General features: G+C 38.0%; 1 protein-coding gene across 1 annotated transcript in view; it reads left to right on the plus strand.

Moving 5' to 3' along the window:
* Positions 1 to 11,087, plus strand: part of Larp1b (La ribonucleoprotein 1B) — a 91,716-nt gene that overhangs the window by 30,579 nt on the left and 50,050 nt on the right. Inside the window, 5 exon segments of the mRNA XM_031376696.1 lie at positions 4,836 to 4,915; positions 4,917 to 4,967; positions 4,969 to 5,016; positions 9,270 to 9,534; positions 9,537 to 9,610. Of these exon segments, the coding sequence (XP_031232556.1) occupies positions 4,836 to 4,915; positions 4,917 to 4,967; positions 4,969 to 5,016; positions 9,270 to 9,534; positions 9,537 to 9,610 (518 nt within the window).

Consider the following 11,087-nt stretch of genomic DNA (forward strand, 5'->3'; position numbering starts at 1 on the left):
AGTACCAGCATTCCTCTCTCTGTGCTTCCTGACTGCAGACGCAGTGTGACCGGCCACCTCATGTTTCCATCACCATGCCTTCCCTGCCATCATGGACTCTGCCCCTCAAACTGTGAGCCAAATAAATCTTCCTTCCCTTAAGTTGCTTCTTGTCAAGTGTTTTGTTGCAGCGACATAAAAAGACAGCTAATACATTGCCTATCAGTAAGCAATGATGGATATTTTTAGATATTTCTGTTTGAGACCAAAATATTTCCTTATGTATTTATTATAATGGTATTTGGATTATAATTGCAAACCATACATAGAATTTGTTACTCTTTAAATCTCAAAGAACTAGTTTCAGATGTTTTGTACTAGTTTTTTTGTGACCCTTTAAATCACAAAGAACTAGTTTCAGATGTTTTGTGCCCCATAGTTTTTTCTTTCCATAGATGTTTTCTACCTATAATTTTGTCTCTCTGCAATAACTACTGTATGTTTTTAAAGAGAAGTGAACTTTAGGTTTCTATTACTAAAGATTGAATAAATAACTGAAAAAAAAACTATGTGTAAACTTGGGATCCTTTTAACCAGCTTATGAACAACTAGTTGGGAACGCTGGATAATACAGAAACTATTTTTATACCAGATAGCTGTAAACTTGGGGTTCAAGATGATATTTTAGCCAGCTTATGAACAAGTAATTGGGAATGTTTGGTAATATGGAAAATTTTTTTCCACAAGATAGCCAAGATAGGTCAGTCAATTTGGAGATGCCTTTCCATTAACAACTTTTGTATTATTAATAAAATTGCAAGAATAAAATCAAAGTTTTGTATATTTTACCTTTTTAACATATGTTCAGATGCATACAAATAAGTCAGTACAAATGTCACATTGATGTCAGATTCTTTATATTGCACAAGAGCAAGCAGATGCTAAATGTATAGGAGGCTGATAGAATCCTGCTGATTCACATTAGCTCATAGGAGTAAATCTGTCCTCCATTCCCATAAATCTTCACATCTGACCTTGATAGTCTACTTGTAGATTGCTTAGAGAAATAGTGTGTCACTGTATACTGGAAAAGAAATAAGGTAGGACTATATAGACAGCCTTATGTAACTATAGGTGGAGATGAGGAGTGAAGCTTTTATCTAATATTTAATATCAAACTAGAGTATCTTAATAACTTTTGATTGTTTTCTGTGCCATTTGTATTGTAAAATATTTTAACATAATTGGTCCTTTTTATCACAGAAATTTTAATACCTACTTTTTCCTTTTTGGAGGTTGAATTGTATAACATGGGTTGGCATTGCCACTGAGAAGATCTTAATCAGCACAAAAGGTTGATTTTTGAGACTGGTAAGATGGCCTCTGGAATGCAGGGTTTGCTGTGTGGGTGTTGTGTACTGCCAGCTCCTGATGTGTGAGAGGAAATGGTTACTGAGTAAGCTGTAGGACTTCTTTGAAAGCTATATGTAGAGCTTCTTAAAGAAATTCTCATTACTCAGAACTGTAGTCATCCCACAGTGGGGGGAAAACCCACCCTAGATCTAAGTATGCATTTTTCTTTGGAGAGTCAGGCTGGCATTTTTTCATTTAATATAATATCAACAAAGGTAAATTGTCTATATCCTCACAAATTGTACCCAAGGTATTATATGGCCAAATAATTTATATCTATGTAAATTAATATCAGAAACTCCAAATCTCAATCTTCTGTTTTTAGGTTATTAAAAATAAGTAATTTAAAATATTCTAGTTAAAAAAGAAATTAGGAATCTGGAAAACATGACAAGGTGTTTGTGTAAGTTTAAACATAAAGAGAACAACTTCAAATATTAATTTGAATATCCTAATATTATTTTACTCTTTGCCAAATATTTTAATATCCCATTCCTAAGCACATCAATTCTTAGTATAATAAAACAATTACATTCCTGTAACTGTAAATCTATAATCAAGCTTACCCCTAAGAGATGACTATATATAACTATATATAGTTTTAGTTGTTGAGAGCACTTGCTGCTCTTCCAGAAGACTCATGTAGGACATCTCGCAACAGCTTATAACTCTAGCTCCAGGGGATCCAGCACCCTGTTCTGACCTCCATAGGTACCCCAGACACATGTGGCACCACCCCCTTAAATAAAAACAAACATAATGAAAAGCTGATAGCTTTGGTTTTCTCACTATGGCCCAAGTTGCTATTCTGACATTTAGATTCTATCTATATGTAGTAATTCAGTTAAATTTAATGATAGTTGTGTAAGGAGCTAAGTCATCCCATACCCATAGTTAACAAGATAGTGGTTCTTTGTATTCTTTGGTCATTGTATAAATATTAGAGCATTAGAAAACAGGCCTTTTTTCCCTATACTCTTCTCTATTGGTGTGAAAAAGTATAATTCTTTATTTTATGTGTATAAACTGGTTTTATGAGTTTTATGAGTAACTTGGTGATAAATGAACTGTTTATGAAATGTCAGTGTCCTAGGAGAGATTTGTGAACCCTTCATATAATTTCAAAAGTTTGTAGAAGCCTTAAATTATAAAATATTTGCCAGGTGTAGGAACATACACTTTTGATCCTAGTTCCAGTAGGCAGAGGGAAGATCTTTTGTGAGTTCCAGGCCAGCCTGGTCTGCCTAGCAAGTGCTAGACCAGTAGGGCTACATAGCAAGACTAAAAACAAAACCAGCAACTAAACATTTAGTTTCAGTATTATTCTCGTAGATACTTTTATTTAACATAGCTACATTATTACAACATGCCTAATATAAATCTTGGCTCATTTGGAACAGAAGGCACCAGGTTTATTTTAGCAACACTTTACAATTGTCTTAAGCATATTTCAAAACTGGCCTCACTTCAAGTTCTCCACTGCACATAACTAGAGTTTATTATATTGTACTTTTTTTTTTTCTTTTCTTGTGGTTCTGGATATCAAATCTAAAGACCGGCCATGAGCCATATGTTTGCAAGCCTATGCCCTACTTACTATATTGACTAGGAGATTGTAGCGGCTTTTCTATTTTAAATCTACTTGCCCTTTTTAAAAATAACAGTGATTTGATTAATACATCAGTGTGTCAAAGGCTTACTAAATCCAGGTTTAGCATGTTTATGGAAATAAATTCTTGCAACCCTCAACACATACATTCCTGCTCTGTGCCTTTAATTTAGTCAGTGAAAGACTCAGTGTTCATCTAAGATTTCTGCATAAAAACATTCACCCTTGAAGTGTTTTTTTAAAGATTTATTTATTTATTATATGTAAGTACACTGTAGCTGTCTTCATTACAAGTGGTTGTGAGCTACCATGTGGTTGCCGGGATTTGAACTCATGACCTTCCAAAGAGCAGTCGGTGTTCTTCCCCGCTGAGCCATCTCACCAGCCCCTTGAAGTGTTTTTAATGAATTAAATATTCAAAAGCAATGATGCTTAGAACTTTAAAGCATACACTTTTCTCTCATCCTCCCCTTACCCCTTCCCCTTCTCTCTATTTTTACACTCCAGATTTTATGCCCCCACCCCAACTGTTCCACACCCATACCTCCTCCCCACCTCCCATCCCACCTGACCTCCCTGGGGCCTCCAGTCTCTTGAGGGTTAGGTGCAACATCTCTGAATGAACACAGACCTGGCAGTCCTCCACTTATATCAGCTGGTGTATGCTGACTGGTGGTCCAGTGTTTGAGAGATCTTAGAGGACTAGATTGAAACTGCTGGTCCTCCTACAGGGTCACCCTTCTCAGCTTCTTTCAGCCTTCCCTAATTCAACCACAGGGGTCAGCAGCTTCTGTCCACTGGTTGGGTGCGAATATCTGCATCTGACTCTTCCAGCTGCTTGTTGGGTCTTCTGGAGTGCGGTCATGCTAGGTCCCTTTTTATGAGTGCTCCATAGCTTCAGTAATAGTGTCAGGACTTGGATCATACACTTATAAAATAATTTTTTTTTGTATATTCAAGGTTATCTTCTGACCCAGGGATGGAATTGTAACTTTTGAAAAATAACTTAAAAAACAATTTGGGTTTTATAGAGTTTATATTTATTTTAGGTAAAAATAACTGACAAAGGTGAAGAAAGGTCTGAATTTTAAAAAAGATTCATTCATTTTTATTGTGTATGTCTGCCTGCCTGTATGCATGTATGCCATGTGTGTGCCTGGTGGAGGTCAGAAGAGGAGGTCAGATGCCCTCAAACTGAAGTTGTAGATTGTTGTGATCATCATGCAGATGCTGAGCCATGAAAAGAACAGCAGGTGCTCTGACCCACAAAGCCATTTCTCTACCATTTCTCCAACCCCAAGAAAGGTCTTTGAAATTCTCAAGTGTTGGATGTTATGGCTGGAGCTGTGTGCTTTACTGTGGTAGCATGTGTTTTGCAGTCTTTAGCAAGAGTATGAAGTAAGTGGGCACACTGTCCTTTCAGGGAATGTGGATGTAGGAATAATAGCTTCTGTAGTTTAGATCTTTGTCAGTCTGTCAGGAAATCATATGTATTTCGACTCTCTGTGACTTAATAGCACTTGGAATCAGTGTTCCGGTGGAAGACTTCACTTTTGGTGCTCAAGTGGACTGACCATCGTAATTGGTGACTCGGATATTCTTGAAGCTGTAACAAATGTGATGATCTGTATAAGTGAAATTCTTTCATTCAATGGGTTTCCTTTTGAATGTTTAAAAAAGTGAATCTTGCAAGCCTTTCATACTTGAAAAATGTGGAAAGTTTTGAAGTTCATTATCATGTTTTTATGCAGGAAAAAGCTATATTAAGGCAAGATGAACTACAGTTTATGGGTAAGAAGAACCAGTATTTTGCAGAACTGATTTAAAATTTTAGTTTCTACCCCAAACTCTCCAAGAATTGGAAGTCCATTGACCCAAAAGTAAAATACTGAAACAAATAAACCCTCCAAGTTATATTAGAGGTTTGTCTACCAGCTTACCTGACCTGGACTCAGAACCACGGGTTTTGAAAGAGGGTAAATGTGAATCATTGCCCATCCCCAGTGACATTGAATGTAAGTGTGCAAACCCAATGAATGTGTGCCTTGGGTATAATATATAATTAATGAATTTTCTGTTTGACATATATATAGATTTTGAAAGGTTTTAAAAATTGGAATTGTGCCTTAAAGAGAAACTTGTGTTACTTTTGTGAAAAGTAAATTATATTTTCTCTTTTAAGATTTATCTTTTTAAAAATGATTTTTATTTCATATAGTGACTTGCTTGCATGTATATCTGTATGAGGGTGTGAGTTATAGTTATGAGGTGCCATGTGGGTGCTGGGAATTGAACCCAGGTCTTCTGAAAATTGCAGCCAGTGCTCTTAACCACTGAGCCATCTCTACAGCTCCAAGATTTATCTTTTCTTTTTAACATAACTTGAGAATGCTTTAACTTGGCCTTTTAATTTATTACTAATTTTTTCCTAAGTGACTAGTTTAAATTTGAATAATATTTCTATTTTTCTAAAATTTGAAGTAATATAATTATTCATAAGGCTATTGAAGCACATTGCAGGCTTCAGCATGTTAGGGTGAATTACTTTAAAAAAAAAGTTCAGATGGCTGTAAACACGCCAGAGAAAACTGCCTTGCACTTTTGATTGTTGACAGATAACACAACTTACTATATAAAATGTTGTGACTTTAGCTGAATAGCTACTTAGTACAAGTAAAAGTTGAAAAACAAGGAAAATTGTGGACTTATTTGAATGTGAGTGACTTGTCCTGTGATAGCTGCAGTGGTTTTATAGAATGCTTAATATTTTAGAATGGGAAAAGTGGGTGAAGGATGGGTCAGACCTACCATTTCTTACAATTATGTGAACTTACAGTTACTGCAAAATTTAAGTCCATTGAAGTTGAGAATAAGTGTTGCTCGGATGCTCAGATGCTGAAGGTAAGCTCTCTAAGGAGGTAATCAAGAATCCATGGGAACTGTGGGAAGAAAGACTGCTGGGATTTTAAAGGCTTGTACACCAGGCTCTTTATCCTGGAGACCAGAGGTCCAGAGAGGAAGACTGCACTTGTCCAGGTCAGCAAGCACTCTTGGAGCCGGGAGGGTACTCCATGTCTGGTGGGTACCAGAAGTGCAGCTGATGACCCACAGGGCTCTATGGGCCCCAAGTCTAAGGTCTGCAGTGCTGATTGAAGAAACCTTAATAAGCAGGGCAAAACCTTTAACCCCAGCAAAGGCAGGCGGTTCTCTATGTATTCGAGGGCAGCCAGGGCTACACAGAGAAACCTTGTCTTGAAAAAAACATAAAAAGGAAGGAAAGAAAAGAAAACAAGTCTTCTTTCTTTTTTTATTCTAATACCAAAGATACAATTCAGGGCTTCAAGTATACTAGGCAAGTGCTCTACTACTGAACTACATCCTAACCCCTGAAAAGAGTTAGACACAGTATATTTAAATGCTGTCAGAAAAGCTCCACACTCCAAAGTATGTATGACTCCAAAGGTTAAAGCACCTTTGGGGAAAAAAATCAATCATCTCTGATCTCTTACAGCCTTCTTGGCTAGTTGTGGGGGATTGTATTTCTATACTAAGGCATGAAGACATTACTATATCTTAGTTATTTTGATATCCCCTTCCATATCTAAAATGTCTACATTTCAGAATCTATTTTTCTAGTAGGATATGAGATGATAGTTCATCTTAAGACTGATAATTTCTATAATGAAGATAACTTTTTACAATTTTTGTGTGTCTATATATGTAGAATGTCAGAAAACAACTTAAGTCATCAGTTTTCTCCTTCCCCCAAGTGGGTTCCAGGGATCAAATTCAAGTCCTAGGGCTTGCTAGCAAGTGGCATTACCTACTGAACCATCTCTCTGGCTCTCTCTATTCTATCACTTTTGTTTGTGTGAAGTATTCTCTTTCAGAATATTTATTGTCCCTTAATAATTACTTGTGGATATTGATTTGTGGTTCTTACCAGTATTAGTTAACTCTAGACTTTGTCTGGTGGCTGTGAGTACAGCCTGCTGAGCCTTGGGCCTTTTTCATGAATGCCAGATACAGCCCATACTCTTGACTGAATGAGTTTCCACAAATTTGGACTTCTGTCCCACACCTTGGCAGAGAACACACATGCTGACTCTGAATCTCACCCATTGCAAAAACAAGTAGTATTTTTCTCTGAGAGGTATGGCTAGTTTCTCTTTTTTCTGATGAGATTATATTTTTCCTTCTACCCCTGCTTTGACTACATGAGAACAGATGTTAAAGCTTCATGTTCTTAAATAAAGGAAAGGAAAGCTTCTTTTTGCAGTTGGTTTTCCAAATGCTTCCCTTTGATTGCTGCCCACTGTCCACTCGTGGTTTTGTGCTTTCCATTAGAAAGCTTTCTAGGATCATGGTGAGAGCTGTGTCTTCTGTCGTCTTTGCTATAATACTGGCTGGTTGCTGGTTCTTGTGTGTCATCAGTTTAATCACGTGTACTTTGTGCTTTCTAGAAACTCATAGTTCTTGACCTAATTATTTTATTCATTAATTGAACTTTATACGTATCATTATTGAACATAAGCATGCAGTTAGGTCATTTTCAACCCAAATAAAAGTCTACTTAATTTTTTTTTATTTAGGGGGGGGGGCATGGGTATGGAAGTCAGACAAAAAATCTGAGGAAAGAAGTCAGTTTCTACTATGTGGGCCCTGGGGCAGAACTCAAATCATCAGACATGGAGACAAGTGCTGTTAGCTGCTGAGCCCTCCTTTTTAGCTCAATACAAAATCATTCCTTACAAGTTGAAAGGTTGGTGTTTGATCATTTAGGCTCCTCCCCCCCCCCAGCACATACCCTACATATAGTCTTTAAAAATATATTCAGGATTCTCTCTCTCCCTCCCTCTCTCTCTCTCTCTCTCCCCCCCCCCCCCCCCCCCCCCCCCCCCCCACCGTGTATTCATGTACCATGTATTTGCAGTGTCTACAGTGGCCAGAAAGAAAAGGTTATTGTATCCCCCAGAACTGGAGGTAGTTTTGGTTTGAGCTACTAAAATAAGTAGGTGCTGGGAGTCAAACCAGAAGACTTAGGCTAGGGGATGGCTCAGTTGATAAAAGGTTTTCCTTGTGATCATTAGAACCTGAATTTGGATCTCCCGCACAGTGTAAAAAGTTAGGAATGGCATTGCATACCTGTAACCCTTGTTCTGGAGAGATGGAAATAGGATCAGTCTAGCCAGAAGCTCAGTCTCCAGATTTAGTGAGAGACTTCATCTCAAAATAAGGGGGAAGGCCTAGAGCAATGGCTCAACAATTAAAATCACTGGCTACGCTTCCAGAGGACCTGAGTTCGACTCCAAGCACCCACATAGTGGCTCACAATCAACCATTTTCAAGCCCAAGTCCATGATCTATGATGCTCTCTTCTGGATTCTACAGACATTGCCCATATGTAGGCAGGAAAAGCACCCATACACATAAAAACAAATGAAAGGAGCAACCCTGAAAAATCTGTTTGAACTCAAGAACTAGTAATTTAAAAATTGAGGTGGAGAACAATTTCTGATCAACACTTGTACATGTACACAAACATGTATATACATACAATGTATTCTGCTTCTTATAAAGTATATTCACACACTTTGTTCTGGGGATATGAGGCTGAAAGATAAAGGTGGATCAGAGAGTGGCATGTGACAGCAGAGCAGAAATGTTTGATGCGCTCGGATTTAGGCTAGGCTAGATGTTAGGCTCTGCCAGAAGGATCTCTAGAGCAGAAACTTGGGCATGTCACATCAACCCTAGCTATTTTACATGAGCACAGGGATGTGTACATTGTGGCATTAGAGCAGGTTTAATATGAAAACACCACCACACATTGTGCACATACACTATGCATCATGGTGTACAAAGGCTCAACCATGGAGACCTTGCTAACTCTAAACCTAAAAGGTTTTCTTTTTCTTTTTTTTCTGAATGCACAAGAAATAATTTCCATGTCTAGGCCTTGCTTCCTCATGGCTTAGTGAGTCAGTGCCATGTGGCAGAGGAACTAAGGGTCACCCCAAATTTAGGGAGTCTGTATCCTCTTACTCAACCTTGTGTAATTTTCGAGTCCAGCCAGAATAACTGCTTAGTTTTCTATTAGAATTTGCCTACTAATCTGATTAATGAGTATACAAGCCTTGTGTTGAATACTTATAACCCTCTTATGGGACATTTTTCTTTAAAAAATAAATAAAAATAATGTTTTATAGGGATGAAAGATAAAGTTCTTTTTTAATATTATATATAAAATACTACATTGTTTCTTCAGGAATCAACATCTGTACCTGAAGAGACATCAAATCATCTAAATTTGCCAGAGGAGCCAGAACAAAATGAAGAGACAGAGCAGACAGGAAGGAAGAAAAACACACTTACTGCTTGGTCTGATTATGATTGAGATTATGAAATTGCTGACCAAGATTTAAACAGCATTTTGATTGTAACTTAGACACCACCTTACATGAGAACACATCATGGAGGAGACCGAACAGGGACACATGCATCACAAACAAAAGTTACACCAGAACTTGCTAAAGTATCAATGATGGCGTGTATTGCTGTGAACGGGATCTGTGCATGGAGGGTGAAAATACACACAAAGCCATAAAGGTAATGATTTCTGGCAGCATGTTTCAGCTGATAGTTTGCATTGATTGTATGTTATTGCGTGATTTCTTAAACTTAGGGGTTTATTTCATAAAATTTTGAGTATAAATAAGTTATACCCAATTTGAATTTTCTTGCAAATATATTTGATAGTCACAACCTTTAAGGAGTAATTTTAAGTGATGATATAATGAATCACTTGGGGGGAAAATGCAGTTTCTAATGAAGGAATGAAAAAGTTACTGTGGACAGGCCTACTTGATATACTCATTCTAAATTTTATTTATTCTCTTGAATTTCACCACAGACTCTGGCCTCTACCATATTAAGCTAAGGTAGAAGAGAGAACCAGAAGAGCTGTCTGATCTTCAAATCTCTTAAATTATAGTGGTACAGTTGGGAACATAAGGGTTCTTTTTCTGCTGCTAAACATTTTTGGAGAGGCTATAGAAGTTAAATATTTGAGAAATAGAGCAATGGGAGTATGTCAAACAGGAGTGCAAATTTAGGGGAAAAAAACAGTTGAGCAATGTGGGTATGTCCAACAGGAGTGTGAATTTAGGGGAAAAAAAAACAGTTGTAGAAAGAAGGGCTAGTGGTTGAACAGAGGGAATGGCCTATTATGGGCTTGGTGTGAACAAGAGGCATGACCTTGGAAGTTTCATTATTGCTTTCAGTCATTGCCTTTTTGGAGAACATGCCTCTGATATATCATGCCCAATGACTTAAAGCCTGGGCAGTTAAGCCGGGCAGTGGTGGCGCACGTCTTTAATCCCAGCACTTGGGAGGCAGAGGCAGGCAGATTTCTGGATTTCTGAGTTCAAGGCCAGCCTGGTCTACAGAGTGAGTTCCAGGACAGCCAGTGCTACACAGAGAAACCCTGTCTTGAAATGCCCCCACCCCACCCCCATACCCCCAAAAAAAGCCTGGGCAGTTTTCTGCCCATCCTGCTGCTGTGGAAAAAAAGAATCTTTAAAAATTTATTTAATTTGATGTGCATTGGTGTGAGGATGTCAGATCCTGGAATTGGAGTTGCAGACAATTGTGAACTGCCATATGGCTGCTGAGAATTGACCCCAGATCCTCTGGAAGAACAGCAACTGCTTTTAACTGTTGAGCCATCTTCTACAACCCAAGAAGTATGTTTTTATGAGTTTAGATAGTAAGGTTTTATTCATAAAAACACATTCATTGAGAGAGGGTCCCATGTACACATGTCACAATTCAGGTATGGAGATCAGAGGGGATAGCTTGAAGGAGTTGATTCTCCTTCCATATAGGTCCTGAGGATTGAACTCAGTTCCTGAGGCTTGTCAGCAAACATCCTTACTTGTTCAGCTATCCTGCCTACCCTGGCCTGTAGTAAGCCAGCTACTTGGAAGTACTCCTAGCAGGAGTAGTGCAAGTTCAAGGCTAGCCTGATCAATTTCACAAAACTCTGCCTCAAAATAGAAAAGGACTGTGGCTCCGGGTAGGTGAT

Source organism: Mastomys coucha, unplaced genomic scaffold, assembly GCF_008632895.1.
Source record: "Mastomys coucha isolate ucsf_1 unplaced genomic scaffold, UCSF_Mcou_1 pScaffold17, whole genome shotgun sequence".
Lineage (NCBI taxonomy): Eukaryota > Metazoa > Chordata > Mammalia > Rodentia > Muridae > Mastomys > Mastomys coucha.